The sequence below is a fragment of the Oryzias latipes genome, chromosome 8 (genome assembly GCF_002234675.1).
Source record: "Oryzias latipes chromosome 8, ASM223467v1".
Lineage (NCBI taxonomy): Eukaryota > Metazoa > Chordata > Actinopteri > Beloniformes > Adrianichthyidae > Oryzias > Oryzias latipes.
Genome location: NC_019866.2, coordinates 25,011,595 through 25,037,814, shown reverse-complemented (window position 1 = coordinate 25,037,814; position 26,220 = coordinate 25,011,595). Strand labels below are relative to the sequence as shown.

The 26,220-nt window shown below is 45.9% G+C and overlaps 2 protein-coding genes across 4 annotated transcripts in view; both read right to left on the bottom strand.

Moving 5' to 3' along the window:
- LOC101174673 (proline-rich protein 12) overlaps window positions 1–16,520 on the bottom strand; it is a 43,865-nt gene extending 27,345 nt beyond the window's left edge. Inside the window, exons 1-2 of the mRNA XM_011478731.3 lie at window positions 16,044–16,520; window positions 5,023–5,174 (exon numbers count right to left, since the gene is read on the bottom strand). Of these exons, the coding sequence (XP_011477033.1) occupies window positions 5,023–5,174; window positions 16,044–16,120 (229 nt within the window). The 5' untranslated portion in view covers window positions 16,121–16,520. The remainder of the gene's footprint in view (window positions 1–5,022; window positions 5,175–16,043) is intronic.
- Window positions 16,521–16,642: 122 nt separating this feature from the next.
- On the bottom strand, window positions 16,643–25,916 carry LOC105354659 (transmembrane gamma-carboxyglutamic acid protein 2). Of its 3 annotated transcripts, none has more exons than XM_023957871.1 (8): window positions 25,617–25,916; window positions 25,419–25,511; window positions 25,241–25,338; window positions 21,894–22,069; window positions 20,369–20,402; window positions 20,057–20,189; window positions 18,528–18,671; window positions 16,643–16,889 (listed from the first exon to the last, which is right to left on the bottom strand). In XM_023957871.1, the coding sequence occupies exons 2-8, from the start codon at window positions 25,430–25,432 to the stop codon at window positions 16,796–16,798; spliced, it is 693 nt and encodes a 230-aa protein (XP_023813639.1). In that variant the 5' UTR covers window positions 25,433–25,511; window positions 25,617–25,916; the 3' UTR covers window positions 16,643–16,795. The 3 variants fall into 3 exon arrangements, with proteins under 3 accessions (XP_023813639.1, XP_023813637.1, XP_023813636.1); XM_023957869.1 differs by having other exon boundaries at window positions 25,419–25,525; window positions 25,617–25,915; XM_023957868.1 differs by having other exon boundaries at window positions 25,419–25,637.
- Between the last annotated feature and the right edge of the window lie 304 nt (window positions 25,917–26,220).

Genomic DNA, 26,220 nt, shown 5'->3' with positions numbered 1-26,220 from the left:
AAGTATTACATTAATTGAAGTCAGAGGTCAAAGAGGAAAAAAAGCTTTTTCATCAGCCAACAGTTTTTCTGCACATTTTCCAGGATTTCATTCCAATCCAAACTGCATTTGTCTACTATGGATCACATAGAAAGTCCGTTTTTTGTAAATAGACTAAAAAACTTAATTATTAGGGTTAATTCCTTCTTCTTTCTCTTTCGGCTTTTCCCATCAGGGGTCGCCACAGCGAATCATCCTTTTCCACCTCACTCTATCATGAACATCTTCTACCCTAACGTTAGCCAACTTCATGTCCTCTGTTAAGACATCCATATATCTCCTCTTTGGCCGTCCTCTTGCCCTCCGGCCAGGCAGCTCCATCTCCAACATCCTTCTACCAATGTATCCACTATCCCTCCTCTGAACATGTCCAAACCATCTCAGTCTGGCTTCTCTGACTTTGTCGCTAACACAGGCAACATGAGCCGTCCCTCTGATGTACTCGTTCCTTATCCTGTCTAACCTGGTCACTCCTAAGGAGAACCTCAACATCTTCATCTCTGCTACCTCCATCTCAGCCTCTTGTCTCTGTCTCACTGCTACCGTCTCTAACCCATAGAGCAGAGCTGGTCTCACCACTGTCTTGTACACCTTTCCTTTGAGTCTTGCTGGCACTTTTCTGTCACACAACACTCCTGACACTTTCCTCCAACCGCTCCAACCTGCCTGCACTCGCCTCTTCACCTCTTTTCCACAATCCCCATCACACTGGACTGTTGACCCCAAGTACTTAAACTCCTGCACCTTCTTCACCTCAGCCCCCTGTAACCTAACGCTTCTACCTTGATCCCTCTCGTTCAGACACATGTATTCTGTCTTACTACGACTGACCTTCATACCTCTTCTTTCCAGAGCAAACCTCCACCTCTCTAGCTGTTCCTCCACCTGCTCTCTACTCTCACTGCAAATTACAATGTCATCCGCAAACATCATTGTCCAGGGAGATTCCTGTCTGACCTCGTCTGTCAGCCTGTCCATCAGCATAGCAAACAAAAAAGGACTCAAAGCTGATCCTTGGTGTAGTCCCACCTCCACCTTGAACTCCTCTGTCTGACCTACAGCACATCTCACCACCGTCATACTTCTCTCATACATGTCCTGAACTACTCTGACATACTTCTCTGCCACTCCAGACGACCTCATACAGTACCACAGCTCCTCCCTCGGCACCCTGTCATACGCCTTCTCTAAATCTACGAACACACAATGCAGCTCCTTCTGACCTTCTCTGTACTTTTCCATCAACATTCTCAAAGCAAAAATGGCATCAGTGGTGCTCTTACGGGGCATGAAACCATACTGCTGCTCACAGATCTCCACCTTCTTCCTAAGCCTGGCTTCCACTACTCTTTCCCACAGCTTCATTGTGTGGCTCATCAACTTTATTCCTCTATAGTTGCTGCAGTTCTGCATGTCACCCTTGTTCTTAAAGATCGGGACCAGAACGCTTCTCCTCCATTCCTCAGGCATCTTCTCACTCTCTAAAATCCTATTGAACAACCTTGTTAGAAATTCCACTGCTGTCTCTCCTAGGCACTTCCATACCTCCACAGGTACGTCATCAGGACCAACGGCCTTTCCGCTGTTCATCCTTTTCAGAGCCTTCCTAACCTCATCCTTTCCAATCTCTGCTACTTCCTGCTCCACAACAACCACATCTTCCTCCCTTCTTTCCCTGTCATTTTCCTCGTTCATCAGCTCCTCAAAATACTCCTTCCATCTTTTCTGTACACTCTCCTGGGTTGTTAGCACCTTTCCATCTCTGTCCTTAATCACCCTTATCTGTTGCACGTCCTTCCCATCTCTGTCTCTCTGTCTGGCTAGCCTGTACAAGTCCTTCTCTCCTTCCTTTGTGTCTAACCTGTCATATAGCTCATCGTAAGCTTTCTGTTTGGCCTTTGCCACCTCTCTCTTCACTCTACGCTGCGCTTCCTTGTACTCCTGTCTACCTTCCTCAGTCCTTTCTACATCCCACTTCCTTTTAGCCAACCTCTTCCTCTGGACGCATTCCTGTACTTCCTCATTCCACCACCAAGTCTCTTTACCGTCTTTCCTCTTTCCAGATGACACACCTAGCACCTTCCTACCTGTTTCCCTGATAATCTCTGCTGTAGTTTTCCAGTCCTCTGGAAGCTCATCCTGACCACCCAGGACCTGCCTCAACTTCTGCCTAAATTCCTCACAAGTTTCTTTTAATTAGGGTTAATTCCTTAAAGTGTCATTAAACAGGAGGATTAGAAAAAGGAGGTGGAGGGATTATTTCAGAGGATCATAGGGATAGAAACATAAACATATATTTAGTTGTCTTGATTTGTGTGTATTCAACAGAGGTATTTAAAGGGAAAAGTTAAAAAAATACACAAAGTGTTTTAAATGTTAAGCCCTGAACTGAAATGGTTTGATCTCAGTCATGTGACAGACTGTCCCTCCTGCTGAAACAGCATCGCTGTCATCTCAACAACAGCCATCCGTCTGTTTCAGGGAAAGTTCTGGACATCAACAGCTGCAAGTTTCATAGAGAAAACCAAAACACACTTCTGGAATAATATTCAAAGGGAGGTCAAACTCTGAGAAATGATCACAACAGCTGATGAGATACCCATTCTGAATAGATTTGCTTGCTGTTTTCCACTTTCATGTTGATTGCTTTCCAAGATGTTGACATTCTTTTTATATGGATGCACTGTGACACTGCAGCTCACTGTTATAAAAGAGGTTTTATTCATTTTATTTTATTATACTTTTATTTTATTTCTTTATTTTGTTTTTTTATTTGAACTGATTAAAAATGAAAAAAAGTGTTTTCATGGAAAAACCTGTTTCACAAACCGGTGTGCTTGTTGATTCATGAATTTTGAGTTTAAACGTTTCAGCTGAGTACTTTAATAATATTAATAATTAATTTAAATATTCCTGTTGGGACGTTTATAAAGATCTCTGCAGGCTAAAATGGTTGTGGGTGAACTGCAAGCATTCAGCACGTTTGAAATCTGGAGTTCATATTTTTCAGTCGGTCCTTCTAAAAAAGTAACTGGTTACTCTTTACTTTAGGTACTTCTTTTACTTAAATACTTTGTCCTATTTGTTCCTTTGAATGTAAATTCAGTTTTTTCTGATAATGTGTGATTTACTTCAACATTATTTTCAACCCTGCTGGGATTTGGATGGGTCCAGAAGAGCAGCGAGTTTTTATATTTAAGTGAATAAAATGTAACCCCCCCCCAAACTGACATTGAGACTAAATTCTAGAAGTGATTTCCTGCTTGGGTCTGACTGCAGCTGCTTCTCTGCCACCCAGCACACCAGCTCGGTTCCGCCTTAGCGGTCCCTCTACCTGATCTGCCTCAGCGTCTTCCTCCTCTTTGCACAGGACATCTTCACACAGTCCCAGGTTTCCTCCAGCAGCCCTTCAGACCCCCCCCCCCCCCCCCTCATGGTTGATCTGGGTTTGGAGGCAGCTCTCCATGTCCAGCCCTCTCTGCATTAAAGCCTCCTCTGCATATGTCCCTTACAGCCACCCTTAGATGATCAATAAAACTATCATCTGCAATAGCTGGCGCTGAACGCTCACAGTCTGCTTTTCCTTTCAGCTGCCCCCTGCAGGGGGCGCCACATAGAGTCATCCCCACGGTTTACACTAGGGGTGTTGGAAAACGTAGTTTCAGCAAAATATGGTGATATTCATTTGATAATCCTTGGTGAAATCCAGAGCTGCAGACGGTCATGGACACAAAGCGTCTTAGCCAGGTTAAAGCGTCTCCTTCATCCTGTCATGCTGCCTCATCATCATCATCACTTTCTGGAAAGAATTAGTGTTTTGCTTGTTTTTTCCTTTATTTTTGAAGCACCGTTCAGACTCCGGAACCAATTAACAGTTCTGGAGAATTTACATTAATGTTGAAAATAAACATATCTTTATTTACTCAATCATACTTTTAGAACCTTATTGGTTAAGGCACATTCATTCTATTATAGCAATTATAACAATTCTATTTGGTTGTGGAAATCAGACCATGTTGACTGTTCCCTTTCTACGATTGGTATCTCCAGACTCTTGCCGATACGCACCCCTAGTTTACACATTCCCCTCCTGACCCCTCCCTCTGCTTTCCCTCAGCCTCTGGACCAGCACACGCGAACAAGGCCGAGTCTCAGGGATGGAGACTTGGACTCGATGGCCTGACTTGAGTTGCATTGACGTGTCAGACACTGATCACTGGTTTTATTCTTCAGGACGTCACCATCCGGACTCAAATAGAAAATCACGACTCACTTTGGATGCAGAATCACCAACATCATGTCCCCACAAGCTGTTTGAAGTATCTGTGGCCAAGAAAGATTCATTTGAACCCGGACTTTGAAGACGAAAGGCTTGACGTGAAAGGACAGAATTGGATCTGTCACCAAAGACTTCAGATTTGCAAACAGGGACCTGTGAGCGTCTCTGTGTGGAAGGCGGTACCCGACCTGTTTGTTTTGTGCGTGGGGGGGGGGGGGGGGGGGCAGGTCTCTCTGGAAAAAGAGATTTTATCTAAAGGGACTTCCTGGTAAAATAGAGGTTAAAGAAATAGAAATGTGTTTTCTCTGCAGCTTGGAGTTTATTATCAAATGTATATTTTTATTTTTAGTTACTTTATACTTATTTTCAGTTAAAAAAAAGTTGTTTTTCCAAAAAAAAACAACAAAAGAAAGGATCAGAAAATGATCCAGACTTTCTCTCTAATTCCAAAAACTGGAGTTGAAAACTTTCATGGTAACAATGAGGCTGTTATCTGTAAATGAATGAAATCTCATTTATTCTTCAGTAAATCTCCCCTCTCTCCCTCAAACCAGAGGTCCAATTCACTTTCTTTGATCTGAACGGCTCTAGTGTTTCCATTCTATAAAAACAGATCTGGAGTTGCAACTTTTGTGGAAAAGTCCACAGCTTAAAAGAAACAAAAGGAATAACGGAGCGATGTTTTTCCCTCCATCCCTCCTTACCGATGGTGCGACCAGCAGTGCCCCATCCTCCGCCTTGTCTTCCTGGATGGTGGTTGGTTGAATAGCCTTGAAGCGGGTGAGGGGGGGCGTAGGCCTGCCTGTGGAGGAGTTCTGAGTCCGGGTGGGATGACCTGGAGCTGCCGTACATGAGGCTGAGGAGCACAGGTTTGTCAGGTTAGACTTCCTCTCACAGCAGCAGCAGACACACAGACATGAAGCCATATTTCAGGCGTTTGTGATGCAGTTTGACCACCAGGAGCTGAAGGTTTCCTGCATTAACATCTCCTTCAGAAGATCCATGGAGGTCTTTTGTGAAAAGAGTAGAAAAATGTGGGTGTGAAGGTCCTCGGAGTAAACAAACAACCTGAGAAAAACATGGTGGAGTCTGAAAACGGAACAGAACCGCCTCTTCAGCGTTCCCTACAGGAACAGGAGGGATCAAACCTCCACATCTGCTCAGGCTTCAGTCTTCCTCCATCTCCTCAGGAACAAACCGGTTCTGCTCCCATCAGAACGGACAGACTCCAAGCTTAAGACAGTTTTGGATCCCTGCAGTCATCAGGTCACCACCCGTCTGTCATCACAGCTGCTGCTGTCTCCTCCTCCTCCTCCTCAGGAGGTCATTTGTGTCCAGGTTCAGGACATTTCCTCCATTTTTACCAAAATGTTTTACTTTTGCATATATTCCAAGTAATAATGGACATATTTAACTATCAGAAAAACATGTTCCCATCTCAAGCATTTGTTTCCTTTTATTGTTGATCATCATCTCCAGATGCGAACACAGATGTGGGAATATTTCACCAGTTTCAGTTTCTCTTCGTTGCTGCCTGATAGAGAAACCTTCAAACATACAAAGCTGTGGACAGAAAAGCTGCGGCTCATCTCAAAGTGTTCATGGTTTTGTATTTTCCAAATAGAACACTCTGTTCTCAGCCGACAGGATCTGCTCACAGAATTTCCTAGACTAGACTGGGCGGCAGAGCCTTCAGCTCAATTTGAAGAATTCACTCTTTTTCAGTTTAGAGTGCAGACGTCATGTCTGACTCTGAAGCTAGGATCACGCCGCCCTCTGCAACACACGTTCAACCAGACACTTTTGATGAAAAGTTGATGCAAATGAGAATGAATGCGCATTTTGGGCTTCTGCGTTCAAAACATTGCTACACATGATCTGTTTTCAGGCTTTACAGACAAAATGCACGGCCATTGAACCTGCGTTGACAGGTTGAACAGGTTGAACTTTGACCGATCAAAGATGCACAGATGACGTCCGTTTGAATCCACGGAAGTGAGGAGTTTCTCTGCAGATTCAATCAACCAGCAGGACAGAAAGACATCAAATAAAAAGAATAACCAGCTATCCCATAATTTACAGCAATGACACAACTCGTGTAAGACAAAGGCAAAACACACTGATACACCTTAAATGGTAGATGGCATATACTTATATAGCGCTTTTCTGCAGACACATTCACTCAGACTGGCGCTAACCTTCCACCAGAGGCAAGGTGGACACTTCCACACAGGTGTGCAAGGTGGGAATCGAACCTGCAATCTTACGATCATGGGTCAACCGCCCTACCGCTGCACCACGGCTGCCTCAAACATGCACGTCACTTTATAACTGTTACAACACATACATGAACCACGCATGAAACATGCAAGACGTGCATAGAACCCATGCATTCTACATGAAATCTCAACGACAAATGTCTGCAGAAAACATTTATAAATGTATAGGATGAATGTTTGAAACATGCGTTACAAAGTTATGGTTCGTTTTAAAGATGTGACATGTTTTTATGAGGCCTTCATAAAACAACGTCAATGAGGCGTGGCGCCTCAAAAGGCCGCTCCAGTCAGGCAAACGACTGGAACCAAAGAATTCGAAAAGTGTTGCTGCAGCTGGGAGCAACAAACCTTGTTAGCTACAACAGGAGGTGAGCATACGATGCCGTCACGTGATGCCGTCACGTGATGCCGTCACGTGATGCCGTCACGTGATGCCGTCACGTGATGCCGTCACGTGATGCCGTCACGTGATGCCGTCACGTGATGCCGTCACATGATCAGGCTTTACCTGTGAACTTTGCTGTTTTAATTCTTCTGCGACTTCCCTGATGTGGGCGGGGCATCTCAGGGGAGACTGGGGCAGCCAGTGTACTGGAGCCAAAACAGGGCTACATCTCAAAAAATGAGGGAGGGGTTCGCATTCTCCTCATGGATGTTTGCCACGCCACATGACCCACAAGCTTCTGTGGGGTCAAGAAATGTCTGTGTGTCCAAACTTCATCCATGATGGCGGCACCTGCGTTTCACAGCTGCTTTCAAAATAAAAGTCTGGCTTCCTGCGGTTGTCTTTTCACAGGCAAACAACAGAATGTTGTTTTGAACGTTGGGATGCTTTTTTCAGACTGAGATTATCAAAAAACAAAACACATAAGGTGATGAAAACTACATTTGTTATTGCCTTGAAGACGATCATCTTCCTTGGAAAATTTCCCAGAAAAAGTCAGTCAATGTCCAGGCACAGAAATAAAAAAAGAACGAGCAGGATGTGTTGTCTGCTGCTGCACTGGCTTTTCTTACTTTTCCAGTTACATGAACACCCCCCCCCCACCCCCAACCCGTCACAGAAAAAGACACACAGACTGAGACTGATCAGGACGAACTCAAACCGGTGGATCCTGGAAGGAAGGAACCTCGTCTCAGCAGGGATATTTCCAATGTGGTGGGAGTATGATAATGTGGGGAAGTCTGGCTGATTTTATCTGATCAGGAGTGTTTGGCACTATTTCAAGAAACAATGTATATGTTTATGGCGGTATCATTATAGTCACACAGCATAAACAGCACCCTTTAGAAATACGACAAAACTTCCAAACTCATTGGCAGATTTTCTTAAAATCAGCACAAAAAAAGGGCCAACGGGGTCAGAAAAATGACTTTATGGAGAATTCTGATGTAAGAAAAAGCTTGAGTCACTAAGACGTGTTTGAACTATCAAACTATGAAGATTTTGCTGTTGAAAAACCTTGGACCTGGTTCAGAACCTTTAGGTGGACCTACAGGGACCTAAAGACTTTAATTATGGTGGACCGGACTCATAATTAAAGTCTGTGAGAAGCTCCAGGCCTCAATCCAGAGGAAGGTCTGAGGAAGAAGCTCAAAGCTGGTTTTCGTGGCGGAACATTTACGATGGAAACCGGTTGATGGTTACAGGATTGATGATTATGACTTCAACACATCCCAAAAATGAAGCTTTTGGTTCTGCAGAGTCCAAATAAACATTGTTCTGATCAGTCCTCCAATAGGTCGTGTGTTTCTTTACTTTTCTCGTTTTAAAAAACGTTATGATTCCATTACTTACACGAGTTCTCACTTAGCTGTCCTCTAACGGGTTCTCAGCTGAACAGAACAGTTGGACCCGCTCAGATCCAAACTGAAAGGAGCACCTTTGTTCCTGCAGACAGCTTTCTGTTCAAATCCAGACGGCCTCTCAGGAAATATCAGCCCATTCTGGAGCTGAATGTCAGAATTAAGAGCATCACACGAAATGTCACCACATCCCCCGTTTCCTCCAAGTTCCTGCTCTCCTTAAAGCAAACTATCTCAGTTCAAACAGAGAAGTTCTCTTCTGATTAACTTTACCCAAAGCAAAGGCTCAAAATCAGGATGCAGTCATGTTCACTCCTGTTCCAGATAACTTTATAGAAAAGAGAAATCTTTGTTTGCTGTCATCAGCCGTGTTTCTAACCCCATACAGCCCAACCTGCTAACATAAAAGGAGAAATGTTGCTGCTCTTGTGTGGAGGAAAAAAGGCCAAATCTGGACAGAACCAAACAACAGACGCAACAGACGATCGTTTGGGAACGAACCAAGAAACTTCGGAGCAAATATCGGAAAAAAGTCATGTTTTAATCTATTTTATATATTTTTTTGTGAAAGTTCCTCGCCGATTGTCTTTTGATCTATGATCAAACTTTTCCCAGAGGTCTTGATGAAACATGTGGACATAGTTTCTGCAGAGCGGCAGGAGTCCTTTCATTTTTTTTCAACCTTTTTTGAGCCACGCGACACTTTAACCTTTGACAAAAATCCCGCGGCACACCAGCATCCAAAAAATAAAAAAAGAGAAAGCAGAAACTCATAGTCTGTATTGATCTACACCCCCCCCCCCCCCCCGCAATCTCACGTGGATTTTTGTGATAATTGTGGCAGAAAAAGCAGGACGTTGCAGCTGTTTTTTCTAAAAGTTGACATAAAAGTTAAGTTAGAAAATTTACAAACTGTGTGTTCGTTGTGGTTTCAAGACATTTAACAAGGACGACTCATTGTACGCTGAGGCGCTGTCACTTTAACCCAATGCATCATGGGAGATGTAGTGTGAAAACTGCCACAAAAGGGCAGAAAGACTAGCGTCTCTGAGCTCCATGGTTTTGTTCTCTTGTTCCACGGTCTGATCCCGGATTCTGTGGAAAGCTACGCCGCTAAAGACGAGCTTTGGATGGTATTTCTGTTAGAACTGAGCGACTTTTTGAGCTAAATTGGAACAAGGAAGTGAAGACTTGATCCACTTCTGATTGGTCAGACTGATGACATGTGATTAAGCCTTCAAGAATGATTGGTGGAGACAGTTAAAGGGGCGGGACTTGTCCGCAAACAGCTGAAGCTGCAGCTAAGTCGCAGTACTGTCATTCTTATCAAAAATGTCTTTAATAGAATCAAATAAACACAAAGAAAAAATACTTTTATGATCTTTTATATTCCTAACTACTCAGTTTTTTATCGGAGCCTGTTTGGATGAACACAGAGCTGAAATCCTGGAGATGGGAAATGTTTTTAGATCAGTGAATGAGGGCAATTTCCCACGGCACACTTGACCATCTCCCACCGTGGCACACTGGTTGAAAAACACTGCTTTAGAAATTCACCTCTGACTGTTGGTGCAGAGTGACCCTGCCTTTATTTCCCATCATCCTTTTGTTTACACTTTCTCCCTCTAGCTTACAGCCCCTCACACCCCGAGCTAACAGCAGCAGAGCAACAAAAACAGCAGCAGTATCGTTGTTATCCATCCGTCCAGTTTAGATCCAGATTCCAGCTCAGACACCGACGTTTATGAATCCATCACATCCCATCACAGCTGCAGGATTCGTCCAACGGCACTTTTTCATCTGACTGACAGATATTTGAATAAAGAAATACTGAGAAATGCAGTTTAAATCTGAATGTTCTTATTATCCGTCATCATGAAAATGCTATGATGACACGTTTAAAACACCCAAAACACCATTTTCATTGGAGTGGGTCATTAACCCCCCTTTTTACAGAATCCCAGAAGAATCAGAACATTAAAATTCAAACATTTTTATGAGCCAATCAAAATGAGTTTGTATGCAATAATAATATGAAGAAAATGTTTATAAACTTTAAGGATTTTGAATTGAAAAGCTCAATTAAGCTTTGAGTCAAAATCTGGAAAAGTCCATTTTTCTTCTAAAGACTGGGATCTGTTGTGGTTCCATGTGGTTCCTGTCAGAGGCAGGCCAGCCAGCAGAACCCGAACAGAACCACATCCAAACATCTTCAGGTGTCAGCCCATCAGTTCTCCAGGAGAATATGGCTGAGCGTTTTCTTCCCAGGCGGAGGATGGAATGGGTTTCCTGATCAAATCTGAACTTCTGCTTCTGACTGTTCATTTCACACAACAACGAGACGCACAGATCCTAACCTACAGCCAGCTGTGATCATGAGGTTAGCCAAAAAGGTTGCTGTTGGATACCAGGTTCATTTATTGAAGTACATTTATTTCTAAAAACAAGTAAGGACATTTTTCTTGAACTATTAAAGGGCCAAAAATCTACTTTTGGTGCTTTTAGGTTTATCATAAAGTTCATTACTAACTAAAAACAACCACAAAGTCGTATTTTAATCCATTTCTGAGTATTCCTCTTAAAACCTGCTCTCTGAGGACCAGCCCTTCCCAATCCATAAAAACGAGTGATTTTGTCATGGTGCCTCTGGCAGACTCCTCCCCCTCCAGCACTGTTTCACTCTTCTCCTGATTGCCACCAGCTGCTGTCACTCTCCTCATCATCACTTCTGCTCTTAAGGAGCTCCAGCGCCTCAAGCCGACGCCAGATCGTTAACCCTTACGGTGACTCGCCTGGTCTTGCTATGCTCTATCTTGTTTTGCTCACGTACCCAACCTAATTCCTATTCTCCTGCCTCAGGAAACCACGTTACGAGTGACACCAGTGTGGGTCATCAGTTAAGCCGTTCCAGTGAACCGGAAGACTCCTCGCCGTACGCTGACCGCGTTAACACCTCCAGCCACGCCACAACACAAGCCATCTTCACATTCGGACCTCGCCGGGACCAAACCTCAGCCTCACACGGAGAATCAATAAACGATTACTCATCTGCCACTTACCTGTCTTACTCTGGGTTTCAGCATCTGGGTTCGCTTAGCCTGAAGAATCATGACAGATTTCCCACATTGTGATGTCACAAAGTGAGGAACCGCCCCTTCCAAGAAGAGCCTGTGATGGCAGCCCCGCCCCCAAGCTAACAGACACGCCCACTTTCTCAGTGGAGCTAGCGGTGATCAGCTAGACCAGGGGTCGGGAACCTATGGCTCGTGAGCCATATATGGCTCTTTTGATGGTCACATGTGGCTCGCAGACAAATCTTTAATTATAGTTTTTTTTTTCATTAGACCAGTCCTTCTCGGGCGCGATGCGATGCCAGAAGCGCGCAGTAGTAACAGTGCTTAGAGAGAAAACTATCAGTTAACTATCATCTATTATTTCACAGAGTTTGTACCAGCCGGAAACCTGTGAATTGACGTGCCTAAAAGTGCGTGCTCCCGTCTCTGAGAAAGAGCGCGCAGATGCGGGGACGGGATGTGTGAGGGAGAAAGCAGGGGGGTGGGGGTGAGGGGTTGTGGGGACCGGCAGCAGGTGAATCGCGCTGGGATTGTAAAAACGTAAAACCCGCTGCCCGTCACTCACTGCAGCGTGTGAGTGTGTGTTTGGCTCCATGTCTGCATGTGAGCAGTCTTTGTCACATCTACAGAACATTCAGACCTACGATGACGTTTAAAGTCTCAACGCCTGCATGAAGCAGAAACTCACCACGTATCAACCAGACTAGACCATCAGCAAAACTACCACGAGAAATACTCATCATTTATTAGCAACAGAATAACAATGTTATTAAAAAAGAATCCACAGACTTATTGTACTTTAAAAATGTTGAAATTACATCAAATGCACACATTCATTTGTATATTTAGTTTTAAACAAATTGTCGCGGACTGAGTTGGATGGCTGTTGGGCCGCGTTAAAAGTTCTGGAGTTCATTGAACGCGTCAAGCAGAGATCTGATTGGCTCTCAGTTCTGTCGCTCAGCCTGTTGTTAGGTAGTTTGGACCAATGGGGTTCAGCTATGGGCCAAATAAGGGAAATGGGAGGGCTGGAGCGGGAGGGGGGAATATAAAGTTTGTAGAAGCGCTCTCGTGTCGGCGGGAGAGATTCAGGAGTTGCTGAATTAATTGAACGGCGTTTGTTGCTGTCTGCAGTAATCAGAATAAAGAACTTTAAAAGAGGTTAAGTCTCCGTGCCTCAGTGTGGGAAAGGGACGCTACATTATTGTATGGCTCTTTCGAAATTACATTTCAAAATATGTGGCATTTATGGCTCTCTTGGCCAAAAAGGTTCCCGACCCCTGAGCTAGACGGTTTCATTTTAAATGGACAATATGAACATCCATCTTTGGAAAAGTTCAGATGTTTGTTTTTGTGGGAGAAACTCAGACCCGCTGCTGAGTCCGACTCCAGGATAATGTCATAAAATGGGCGGCACCCACAAGGAGAGAAAGGCGGAGCCTCAGAGATGGAGTCGTCTTACTTCCAGGTAGGAAAAAGAGCTGGAAATAACTTAAACATTTCTCTGAAAGGTTGAAAAACCTTTTTGCAACTCAAAATTAACACTGAAAATGATTGCATTAAATGACAGCACATTTTGATTTCCTAAAAATTCTTCTTAATAGATTCACTCTAAAATGTTAGACACGCCCACCCCGTAACCACCAGAACTATGCTGGACTTGTTCTGCACGCGTTCAGGACACAGGACGCCGCTTCCACTGAATCTGTTGGAGATCTTGCAGTAATAAAAGGTTTGTAGCCTTTTCTGGTGTCTCGTCTACTTTTACTTGATTAACCTGCGCTTCATACTTTATGCAAAAATCAAATTTCTTTAATCTGCATTCAGTTTGTTGTTTTTAAAAACGAGCTTCTGTAAATTTAGCTTCAGAAACCTGTTATTGTGAGGCTTTAAGTTCTGGCTTAAAAATACTACATTAGTGTGTAACTAACTCAAACACGTGACAGAAGATTCAGGTACAAATGAAAAACCTAAACCATATTTGGTGAATTATTGTTGCTGTGGTCATGTGATGTCTGGTCTTTTAGGGGGGGGGGGCTGTGTAGGATTATCCGGGAACACATCAGTTTGTCCAGCTTTTTTCTCGCCTATGTTTTTAATTAAAAGTATATCATTTAAGTTGATGCTTTTGTGAATCGCTGTGCTTCCGGAAGTGCATCTCCATGGTTGGAGGATGATTTCCAGAAAAGTATCACCATGTGAAACAGATTCTACCTTCAAGGTGTTTTTTTTTTGTAGGAGCTCTCTGTGAAACAGTCCAGGTAAATATTTCCCACATAAATGATCTTTGTTTCATAATTATAGTTGATAAACTCAATCAGTCTTGTTCTATGGTATCTGATGTTTGCTGTCACCGTGTGGACGTGTCATTTCAACCTAACACAGGAATTATTTGGGCTCTTCTAGATAAACGGGGGTTTTGAAGGCGGACCGCTGTTCTACTGGAACCAGAACTCATGTCTGAGTTGGGTCGGCACGGCCTGAAACTTCTGAAGTTGTTCAGTGCCAAAGGTGGAGCCGTTGGCCAGCCAATCAAAAATCTGACAGATAAGACGGCTAAAAGAACCAAAACATGAAAATGCGATGTTTGTTATGAATATGTATTTAGTCTTTAATTTGAAGTTGGACCGTTCAAAGTGAAGGTGAGATCTGTGCATTAGAACCTCCTTCACGCTTTGATTGACAGTAGCGACACCCAACAGTTTGTTGGTCACATGCAGGCTGGCCTCCCCTTTAGACAGAATGGTTTAGTCCGGTCCGAACTACCTTATGGACCAGAAAGTGAGACCAAAGAGTAATTCATCACGTCTACACGCCATGTCGCTGTTAACTCATAAACACGTTGGTTTCATTTAATGATAATTGATCCGCTGCTGCTCATTGGACTGTTGTTCTAATCCCACTTTATGTATGCGTGTTTATCTTTTACTAAACTACCGTGAAAGTCAAGGTTCTGAATAATTTTGGTGTTTTGCGCCTCACAGGAAGTTGCAGTGAGGCGCTGCAGGCGGCATGAAGGTTTCCCTCTGCCGTGCACCAGAAAGGAAGTTCCTGTTTTCACAGAACCCGTTGGGTCATTTCTGCTCTGAACCTGCAGGATCCACCAAAACTCCCCAAAAAACTGAATTCTCTCCCTGTTTTTGTGTTATTGTTGTAAATGTTGACTAAATTCAGGTGATTGTTGAGTTAAAACTATTTTGGACTTTAGTTTGTAACTGATCAAATCTTTTCAAAATAAAAGACATCTTAGTTAGTTCACGTCAGTCCTAACAGAAGCATTAACTTGATCAAAAATGAATTTTAGAGCTTCTCTAAAAGGAAAACATGAGTATTTATTGGATTATAAATGTAAATAAAACGTATCAAGTCTTCCTTAAGTGTAACGACGTTTTAAAAGTAGATTTTACTCCATGTCTTCATGTTGACTTAATTGGAACATTTTGAGTCAAAAATATTATTAAAACCAAAAATACAAAACATTTTTTAGAAATGTTGTCTTATTATTTTTAAAAATAATATCAAGGAAATAGTTTGTGCAGTGTGTGCCTCGTGAGATGAGCCTAAGGAGAGGTTGCTGGTTGGATTCCACGTCAATGTGCTGCAGAAAAACCAAATGAGTGAAGCCCGCGTGCAGCAAACAGTCCACCCGGGCATTCCGTGATCCCCGGTGTCTCCGTGGACTCGAGCTGCTCTGTCCTGGAATGACGAGCAGCCGCGAGGCTCTTCTGTTGGCGCGCGGAGGATGCAGAGCATCAGGCGTCTGGCGGAGACGGATGAGGTTGTCAAGGCAACCGCTGCCGAAGCTAACTGGAGCGGGGCTCGAGGCCGCACGGCGGGTCGGTGGTTCGTGCGGGACTCTGCGGAGTCCCGCAGCTCTTGGCAGGCTGCTGCCTGTTGGCAAACGTCCGCGCCTCGCGGGGAAAGCGCGCAGGTGTGTGAGGGCGCGCGGAGCCGCCGCTCTCTGAAGTCGCTGACACGAAGCACGCGGATACCGCTGCACGCGCGGGTTCACGTCCTCTCCGGTGCTGGCTTAATTGAGCATCGGTCACGTGACTAGACGGTATTTAGTGAGAGCGAGCTGTCAGCGCCGGACTGTCACGTCACACACCAAGTTCAGACAGGTGTGCGGCGGAGCGGCTCGGCGGCCGCGGGTTTGATTCCCTGTTTGATGGAATGCCGCGGTCTTGCAGCCCCGCATGATCCGCACACGTCGCCCCGCGCCGGTGGGCTGTGCTCCTACCTGTCCCCCTTCTGACGGGGACAGAGACAAAGGTGGCGCGCAGACAAAGCGCTCGCGGACCCTCTCCTCCTCCTCGCGGGGTTCTCCTCTCAGTGGGCTCCTCAAACCCATCCCCCCCGGGCTGCTCCGTCTCCGCGTTCGTGTCACAGTTAACCTTCCATCGCATTCCACTCATTTCACGCAGAGACGGCCCCCACACCCCTCCCCTCTCCGGCTGACAAAACGGCCGATTCTACCTGCGGCTGGTGTCCGCGGAGGGAGCGGCGCGTGCAGGCGGCGCGTGCAGCCCTCCGCGGCATTGTTCGGAGCCCGTGCGGGCGGCTCACCTGGGTTTTCTGTCGTAGGTCCATCCCGCTCCAGCCCCGAGCTCCCCGAAGCCTGCAGCGGGAAAATTCCTGTCCATGAAAGAAAGGGATGGAGATGGACAGATACGTGAGGGGGGAGGGGAGGGAGGAACGTCCTCTCCTCTCAGCGCTCGATTCTGTTTATTTCTCTGCTTGACGAGCCTGTGGACTCGGAGGAATGGGGAGGAGAAGGAGTGAGAGGAGGAGGAGGAGGGGGGAGTCACATCAGCCAGGAGCGCCTCCTCCCTCCTCCCCTCTCCCCATCTCTTTCACCGTCTATTGTCTCCGGTGCTGGAGTGATGGGCTGCAGAGCGGACGCTCCGCGCGGAGGAGCGGATGCGTGATGGAGGCTCGCGCGCGGAGCGGACACCGCGCCGCCGCCGCCTTCACCTCCGCACATGTCTGCCTCTGCAGCCGCCATTTTCAGCAGGAGTGCCGGGCTGGCCTGCATCCTCCTCCTCCCTGAAGGAGGATGAAGGAGCTTGGATTTTTGGAGATCAGCTGTCATGACATCCTGCGGGGATCCGCGCGAACACGCACGTGGACACGCACAAATCGCTTTCTGAGACACATGAAAGGACTTGACATTCTGTACGTTTTATTTTAGCTCCAAAAATACACAACAAGCAACACACTTCATTCACACAAGTGTGCGCGCGCAGACATCGCTGACAGTCCCTCCAACAAAGACGGATGCACGAGCAGGGAAACACGCGCATCACTGAGAAGTTCACTCAAATCTGAAGGGCCCCTGTTCGGACGGAGGGGGCCGGCGCTGTCGGCTCCGGCGGCGGGTCTGCCGGCTGAGGAGACGCTGATGACGCCCCCCTGTGGTGAGAGAGGGAACAGCCTTAGTCAGTGATCCACCCGCAGCTCCATCGACCCCCCAGGAATGAATGAATGGATGCATGGATGGATGAATGATCCCGCAGACAGCTGTGCAGACAGCTGTGCAGCTGGATGCTGCGTCTGCTCTCAGGCTTTGGTTTCAACCACGTTTGATCCGGATCAATGAGATCGGAACACAGAACCCGAACGTTCCATCAGGTGACGGAGCTCCGTCCGAAATCAACAGACTGGCGGGAAAACAGGACATTTGGAGTTGAAAGACCCGAACTGAGTTGACTCTGTTTTTATGATTGACTTTTTTTTTGGGGGGGGGGGGGGGTCACTTGTGCACATCTTGTGCACATCTCTGGTTGATGCAGACACACCTGAGAGGCCCCTCTCCCGCAGGTAAACTGCCCCCCCCTGCTGTGCATGAAGCTGAACTCCTGGATCCTCTCCGTCCGTCTCCGTCCGTCTCAGCTTCTCCAGCAGCGTTTGTAAGTTTGAAGTCCAGAGGATTTTTCTGCAACCTTTACTTACCCCCCCCCCCCCCCGGACTCACATTCCCAGCTGCCCCTGTTCAGCTGCAGGGAGCATAACCCCCCCAGGCAGCTTACAGAGTCACAGTGAAACTCTGTGTTACTGCGTGAATCCTAATGATGCCTGACAGACGAGTTTTTCTATTGTGAGGGTCCGAGCCAGGATTCACAGCAGCGGGGGCTTTCTGACTGAGATTTTTCTTCACCCCCCCATCTGTGCCGTAACACTCGTCAAATCCTCGAGATGCAAACAGATTCCCGTTTCCCCCTCTGCTCAACAGCTTTAGGGTTCCTTTTCTCTGCAGCTTTGGGGGATGAAGCGGTTCTTCAGCGTCTGCAGCAGAATCAGCGTCTTGTTTCTTCTCTGGCTGAGTGGAAAGGGGCCTGTGCTCCAGCGGACAACCTCCTGATTTGACAGGGTTGTCAGAGAGAAGAATTCGTGCTCTTATTGGTGGTTGGTCTTCTTTTTCAGTCAATTTCATCCCAAACATATTTTGTCTTTTATTTCATTCATTATTGTTTTCCCTTTCTGGTCTTTGATTCTCTTAACAGGTTTGCTGGTTGAACATCAGGAGGCGCTTTGCGTTGGACCTGCTTTCCGTTTCAGCTGACAGCTGTCGCGTTGCTCCGTGTTTCCTGTCAGTCGGCTGCAGCAGCAGCTCGTTAACGGCTCCAAACTGCAGTCACTCATACTTGAACTTGCAGGAACATGTTGCAGGAATTCTGGTCACAAAGCAAACCCATAGTTTTGAATCTTGGGTCTGAAAATGTTCATTATTTGGATCATTTCAGGACATCAGGTCTGCTTCACAAACTCAGAATCTTGCTCTGAGAAGCAGACGTTAATTCTTTGTTTTTTAAGTCAGAGCAGCTCCATGGACTGTCTTTGGGAGTGTCGTTGGTTCCAGCGGTTTTCTCCTGATCCGGATCCTGATGCTGATGCTGATCCCGGATGAGGCTGCAGAGCTGAGGCGCTGATGACGAGGTGCTGATGGCGAGCTCTGCTCTGCCAAACACCATCGTGGCTGTAGAGCTTTCCCTCTTTAGCCGTGATGATGACGATGCTGAGAGTCACAAACAAGATCAAACCTGCACTTACGCTGAATAAGGTGGTGGGGGGGCATCATGTTGTCCGGGATTCTGCAGGGCATCACCGTAGCTGGGCAGAGGGGGGGCAATGATGCCACTCAGCGGCACCATCTCAGGAACTGGACCTCCGTCTCCTTCCATCCTCACAGGAGCTCTGGAGCAGAACAGAATCAAATCTCAGGTGTCGCACCTCACCCATATGACCAGACGGTGGCGCTAAAGACATTAGAGCAACAGGCATGTGGGACTTCTTGGTTACTGCCTGAAGAAGTCTTTTACCCGAATCACATCTGTGTGTTTGTAGGTAAGGAAACCAGGAAGCAGCAAATGTTTCCGTGTTTGGGCAGGATGCAGATCGGTGCGATTTCCCTTTGACTCCCATTTGAAAAAGTCAGATTTTACTCAAGTAATAAACATATTTAATAATGTTTTTGTTACAAATGTCTTTATTTACTATTCATGACAACTGTGGTTGTCATGAATGGGGGGGGCAACGATTGATTTGTATGATTCAATTTATATAACTATTGGTTGCCAATCCGATTCACAGTCTATGTCAGTTCTTTCTGAACGATGCGGTTCTCTGCCCTAAAGTGGATCTAGATCCTCTGCCCTAAAGTGGATCCAGATCATCTGTCCTAAAGTGGATCCAGATCCTCTGACCTAAAGTGGATCCAGATCCTCTGACCTAAAGTGGATCCAGATCCTCTGTCCTAAAGTGGATCCAGATCCTCTGCCCTAAAGGGGATCCAGATCCTCTGTCCTAAAGTGGATCCAGATCCTCTTCATCCAAACTTCCAGACAGAAATTCCTGCTCCTGAACAGTTTTCCAGATTCTTGGATTCCTTCCAGATCATCAAGTTAAATGAAATCTGTGTCCAAACCAACAAGTAAACTAGAATGAATGTCAAATCCATTCACATGTTAGTTTCCTAAAGTTCACCACTGTTGTTTTTCCACATCCAAAGAATCCAAAGGGAACATTCTTAGAACATTCTAGACACTGGATGGTCACATGACTTTATTCACAGTCTGTCCACACATTGGACTGGAATGATGGACTGATCCGTGTTGATGACATCACATGTGTGTCGTTGCTGTGATTGGTCGGTTTGGCCTTAGAGTCAAATAAACCCACAGAACATCAATCCAAGTTCAATTTTATTGGATTTATTTCCTTTAAAGTGATTTTTTAATGGTTTCGGTCGATTCCATCAACATCTTGCCTCAGACTGAGAATCTGGTTGGTCGTAGGAACAGAAATGGATTCATCGATTGAGTTGATTAATCGTAACATCCCTAGTTTCCAGGAGTAATGTAAGTTTGGTTAACTGTCTTTTTATGGTCTGATTGAAACAGTGCTAGAAAGTTTTGATGGAAAAACATGCATTGAGTGGCGTAGACTGAAGGACGGCGAGTTACCATCTTTTTTTCATGAGCGTGTACCCTCTAAAATCTGAAATGACTCTGGGGGTCCCTGCTGAGGGCAGAACTGCAGTCTTATGCATCATCCAGAAGTGTTGGTTAAGCCTCTCTCACCTGGGCATCCTCCTGTCATTCTTTTTCTTGTTTTTGTAGCAGTAGACTCCCAGAACTGCGGCAACGACGGCGCACACAACCACCCCCAGGATGCCGGCCACCAGCCCCGACACGTCTACTCTGGACAGACTGCCTTCAAACACAAACGGGACCTTTGGTCGTCATCGTATTCTGTCCGTTGTGGTGAGGAAGCGACAGTTCGGGAAGATTTCCCTGAAAGCAGAGCTTTAACATCGTGAAGTTTCTATGTGTGAACGTGTCTCTAAGTCACAAACACTGGTCTGCAGGTGAAAGGAGGAATAACTGACTTACTTGGATCTTTGGTGTAGGCGGCCCAAAAGTCTTTCTATAATGAAAAAGGAAAGTTTAGAACGCAGGAAGAAATCAAACTGTTCATCTCTTCTGCGAAGAACAACAGTCATTTGGGGACTTTGCATTCAGATAAGAAGTTTGACCTTAGATGAGCCTCAAACCCCCAAAACGCCACGTTTCCCTCATCTCTGCACTGCAGGACCCGCACACACAAACTAGCAAATCTTTCTCTTGCTCTCAAGCTAGTCGGTAATCTGGCTCCACCGTAAACAAAAGATCTTGCTTCCAAGAAGTTTGGGTACTTTTCATAACCCCCTAAAAATTGGACTCATTCAGACTCAGAGCCGCCTCAGGCTTCAGGCCGCCACTCATCTGGAAGCAGCTGCTCTGCTGAGGCTGGACCTCCAGATATCTGACTTCTCCTAAAGTAACACACGGTGAGTTCTTCTGCATGGAGAGAATCATTTAGAAGCAGATTAATTGTGTTGCTCTTCTACTATTATTATTTTATTTGAATGTGTTTTTAAGGCTTTTAATGTATAAAGCTTCTGGATGTTTGAATAGACTTTAGACAAATAATGTTGATGCCAAATTCAGTACTTCCGACATGAAAGCATCAGATCTTTCCATCCCATCATGCTTTGCTGCCAGATTCTTTAGAGCACAGGTGTCAAACTCGGCCTGCAGTGTAATTATAATCCGGATCATATCAAATGTGCATTAGAGCTGGCCCGCGGTGTATACGGTACTGCTAATACTACAACTCCCACAATGCTTTGCTAGTACGTTGGCGCACAGTTGGCTCCTTTTTTCCGTTGCAGTCAGTGACAGCCATGCTCCAGTCACATGGGACAACTGAATTTCACCCCCCATAAAAATGTCCAAGGCAAAGATGGACAGCAGCTTTAAGACCTTCCTGCTAAAATACCAGGTTTTCCTCGGCTCAGAGTCTGAACCTGCATCCAGAAAAGATGCAGGTATGTGGCTTAGACCAATGTGCAGAGAAAATCAGAGCAGCAAACGGAGGTTGAATATATCTGTTTCTGATGCACTTTTCCTTCTGCAAGGCCTGGAATGTTAATGGTTGAAATGCTGGATTTTTATTGGATGACATTTACTTTAAAAAGGAACTTGAAAGGAGAGAGAAATACGCTATTTAAATAGGAAAAGAATACCACTGATGTGTCTTTTATTTCAAATAGAATTTCTCTTGTGTTTGTAATATCAACATTACATATCAGTCGCAGTAAATTTTTCAATAAATCTGTAATTTTGGCCTGTGGTTTTACTTTACTGCTTAATTTTGGCCACTGTGACTTTGAGGTTGAGACCTCTGCTTTAGAGGATGCTTTGCTGCAGTCGTACTGTGACTCGTGGTCCTGAAACGACGGTTTTCTTTATGTTTCTTAAGCAAACATGAATCAGGTCTGAATGATTTAACCAGCTGCCCGTCAGAAAGTCATAGTCAGTATGTGATTACGAGTTTGCTTTCCAGAACTTTAGTCCCATACAAAGCTGGACCTACCAGCCCCACCGTGTCGTCCTCAAAAACCTCTCTGGCCTCCTCGTATGTGCAGATCTCCTCTCTGCACTCCCTCTCCAGGTCGCCCTGCACCAGCATCTCAAAGTCAAAGCTGTTGTAGAGCAGGTGACGGGACAGGAAGGAGGCTGCAGACTGTTCATCCAGCACCACCGACTCCTCTGCAAAACACGCATGAACACAGGAAGAGATGGACGCCTGTCAGCCTGCAGCTGCTCCACAGGAGGAGCTGCAGAGGATCTGCTCAGACTCCAGAACATCCTGGAGGATTTCGTTGTTTTAAAAAACCTGAAGATAAGAATAAAGTTTTCCAAATATGGATTTTCTGTAAGTTCTGGAACATGACAGGAAACGTCTGTAGATGACCTCCAACACCACAAAAATGTACAAAACATGTCTTCCACCTAAAACTGAAAGAAAAGTCAAGAGAAATGTTCTGGAATTCCAGCAATCGGGTCGGCGGGTCAGAAATGTGGAGTCCTGAGATCAACAGGTCCACACCGACCCCACACACACACACACACAGCTGATTCTGGGTTGTGTTTTCGGTGTCAGAAACACTGTATGTAGTGAACTGGACTGAGTGGCCCCTCCCCCCTGGTGTTCCAAACAGGAAGCCAAAATCCCAGAAACAAACAGCTGTTCGTCAGTCATTCTATTGGTTAGAAAAACATTCTGGATCTGACAGTTTTTAACAGATTCTTGATAATCCTCTTTTTTTTATGATATTTTTTCTGTAGATAAAGTTACTCAAGTTGTAAACCGACCAATCAGATGCCTCAATAAATGCATGTGGTCTCACAGCCAATGTCTAAAATATCTGATTGACACATTGTCCCTAGTCTCCCTTCAGTGGAAGGGGTGTGGCCTCACTCCAGATTGGCAAGAGTGGTTGCCATAGAAACGACTGACTTCAGACCCAACACTGTTTTCTGACATCGTCTGCCTTCAAATGACGGCCTCCATATTGCAGAAAAACAGCGACTGAATTGACTCCATTTGGTCAGATTGAGAAATAAACTATTTTCTGGGGGGGGGGGGGGGGGGTGTCACACTCACTCACTCGATCCAGTTCTCCTATACAGTCAATGGTCAAGAGCAGAATCACTGTTCTGATCTTTTACACTTTCCTCTGACATGTCATCAAAGAGAATTTACACCGTATTACCAAAAGTATTTTCTCGTCTGCCTTGACTCACAGATGACCTGAAGTGTCGTCCCATTCCTAACCCACAGAGTTCAGTCTGATGTGGCTCCACCTTTAGCAGGGATTCCAGCTCCAACTCTTCTAGAAAGGCTGTCCTCAAGGTTCAGGAGTGTTTCTAGGAATTCTGGACCGTTCCTCCAGAAGGTCATTGGTGAGGTCACACACTGATGTTGGTGGAGAAGGCCTGGATCAGTCTCTGCTCTAATTCCTCCCAAAGGTCTTCTATGGGGTTCAGGTCAGGACTCTGTCCAGTTCATCATCAGACTCTGTCCTCCATGTCTTCATGGACCTTTGACCTTTGGTCACTGCTGCTCAGTCATGGTGGAAGAGGAAGGGCCGCTCCAAACTGTTCCTTCCAGGTTGGGATCATGGAATTGTCCAGAATGTTTTGGAGTCCTGAAGCATTCAGAGTTCCTTTCACTGGAACTAAAGGGTCAAGCGCAAAAAAACAAGCCCACACCATAATACCTCCTCCACCAAACCTTACACTCGGCACAATGGCGTCCCAAATGTACCGTTGTCCTGGCAACCTCCAAACCCAGACTGGTCCATCAGATTTCCAGATGGAAAAGTGTGATCCATGTCTCCAGAGAAGGCGTCTCGCTGCTCTGGCGTCCAGTGGCGGCGTGCTTTCCACCGCTGCATCCACGCTTTGCGTTCACCTGGTAATGTGTGGATGGATGCAGCTGCTCGCCATGGAAACCAGTTCCATGAAGCTGGACTTGTAATCTGAAGGTCACATGACGTCTGGAGCTCTGCAGCAACTGAGTGCAGAAAGTGGGTGACCTCTTTGACCTTCAGCATCCTCTGACCCCTCCCCATCAGGTTAGTGGTCGACCACTTGGAGGCTGAGCTGCTGTTGCTCCCAAACTCTTCCTTTGCTCTGACAGAGCTGACTGTGGAAGATTTAGGAGAGAGGAAACTGGATTTGATGCACAGTGGCGTCCTCTGACAGTTCCACGCTGGAATTCACGGATCACCTGAGAACGGCCATTCTGTCACAAATGTTTGTGAAAACGGTGTTTGATTTGAACACAGGTGATCAGGACACCTGATTCTGATCATCTGGATGGGGGAGCCAATACTTTTGGTAATATAGTGTATTTGATGCTCTCCAGTTGCAAATGTGATTTGTGTTTCATCACTGGATGGGATGCTCTGTTTGGTTTGGAGGTCAGAGATGCTTGTTGGGTTAATGTATGGACAATAGAATAGAACCGAATAAAAAAGAGTTTCCTAAACATAGCATAACAGAAATAATGTACACAGAACATCAAACAGGTGAACCTTCGCCCAGCAGAGGCCAGGTTAGGCCCTGGCAGCCAGTGACCCCATTAAGCAGGGGGGTCAAACTCATTTTCACTGGGGGCCACATCAGCATAGTGTCTGTCCTCAAAGGGCCAGATATAACTTATACATGTAACTAAATGTAATGAAAATAAATGTACTCCTTAGTGTTAAATAACTATTTTTTTATTTATTATAACTTTTTAAAGTGACGATTCCAGTTGCATAGAAAACATATGTTTGCTTGTTACTTTAGCATAAATCCTTTTACAGTTGATTCTGTCAGGTTAGATTATATTGACAGTGTTTAAGTCCTAATGTATAGTTACCCAATCCCATATTTCAAGTCTGATTCCCCCTAAATATGAATAAATATCCACCAATTTTTATTTTTTATTCAAAAAATTAAAAACTTGTATGCTCTGACGGGCCACATAAAATGACATGGAGGGCCACATTTGGCCCCCAGGCCTTTAGTTTGACACATGTGCCATAAAGGATAAAACGAGTTCAGAAAATGGTTGAATGGTCAAACAGGTAAAACAGAATCAGGTGGATTTTAGCGCAACTAGAGTTCAATTTAGTGAAAAATGTCCCAGAGTCGCTCTGCCAGAAGACAACAGGCTGAAGACGGTTGACCTTTGTTTCATCATTAATGTGCTGAAGATCTTTTTTTCCTCCGTCAGTTTGTTTCAGCTTCAAGTTCACCTCTGGAGAAGCTGAGCTCAACAGAACATTAAGGGCCGATGATCCCATCTGTATCCAACCTGAGAGTTCATCCCACCACCAATGCTGCGGTCGGCTCAGGGGGGCAGCTGTGCCGGCAGGAGGGGTTTACCTGATCTGGGCCTGACGCTGGCGGAGCAGCGGATCATCTGCAGCAGCAGCAGCCCGGTACCCCACCCCACCGTTGGAGCCGTCATTGAAGCAACACGGCTGCGAGAAACAAGGAAGCAGCTCCGTGAGAGTCAGCAGCTCTGCAGCTCGTCAGCCACGAAGGCAGAGCACTCACTCACCCGGCCAGCAGCATGATGAGCGGACCGTCACAGCCTGGGGGAGCCCAACTCACTCCTCTGGACCTCCAGAAACATGGGAGATGCTGCCTGAAACTGAATCCAGAATTCTGTTGGAGGCGTCAGGAAGCAGAGAGCAGTGAGGCGGTCGTCACGCCACAAACCGGTTTGACAGCATGTCAGCTGAAGCAGGAAACAAACCTGTATGAGAGGCACACGGCTGTTTGTTTGCCTTCAGGGACGGTTACAAAGGTGAAACATGCCAGTTCCAGCTGTCCACCAGAGCTGGAGACGTCCAGGAGGACTTTTCATCTGCTGACTGACATCCCAGAGTGCTGCTTTCACTGACGGCTCTCTACCAGCTCAGGACGCTGATCCAAGACCAGTTTGGTCTAAAGAAGAGTGAGCCAACGTGTTTTCTGACTTGTCCTTATGAAACTGAAGGAAAGGTCAGACCCAGGCTGACCTGATGACACCTCCACATGACCACACACTCAGTGTGGGGGTGGGACTAAAGCCTGAGCTTTAATCAGCCAGGTGCGCCACACCTCATGCATGTTCCTGTTCAGTTTTTCCAGGAATCAGAGGAAATTCTGAAAAAACTCTGCTTGTTTCCTGAGGCTGAATGTGCAGACGGAGGGAGGGTGTGGTTGACAGCAGCAGGTCCTCCCACTGCAACACGTGAAGTCAGCAGAAAAACCCCAGCCTTCCGTCTTACTGAGGAAGTCATCTGCAGCTCCACGCATTACGCTGGTGACACAGAAATCAGGACGCTCCTGGAGCAGAACAGGGAAAGAACTGGAGT

Excerpts from the sequence above, each read along its gene's own strand:
- LOC105354659 (XM_023957871.1), bottom strand. Across the intron at positions 22,070-25,240 it reads CAGCGTCAGGCCCAGATCAG|AGGAGTCGGTGGTGCTGGAT; the intron begins GTAAACCCCTCC and ends CGTGTTTTGCAG. Across the intron at positions 18,672-20,056 it reads AATGACAGGAGGATGCCCAG|AGCTCCTGTGAGGATGGAAG; the intron begins GTGAGAGAGGCT and ends GTTCTGCTCCAG.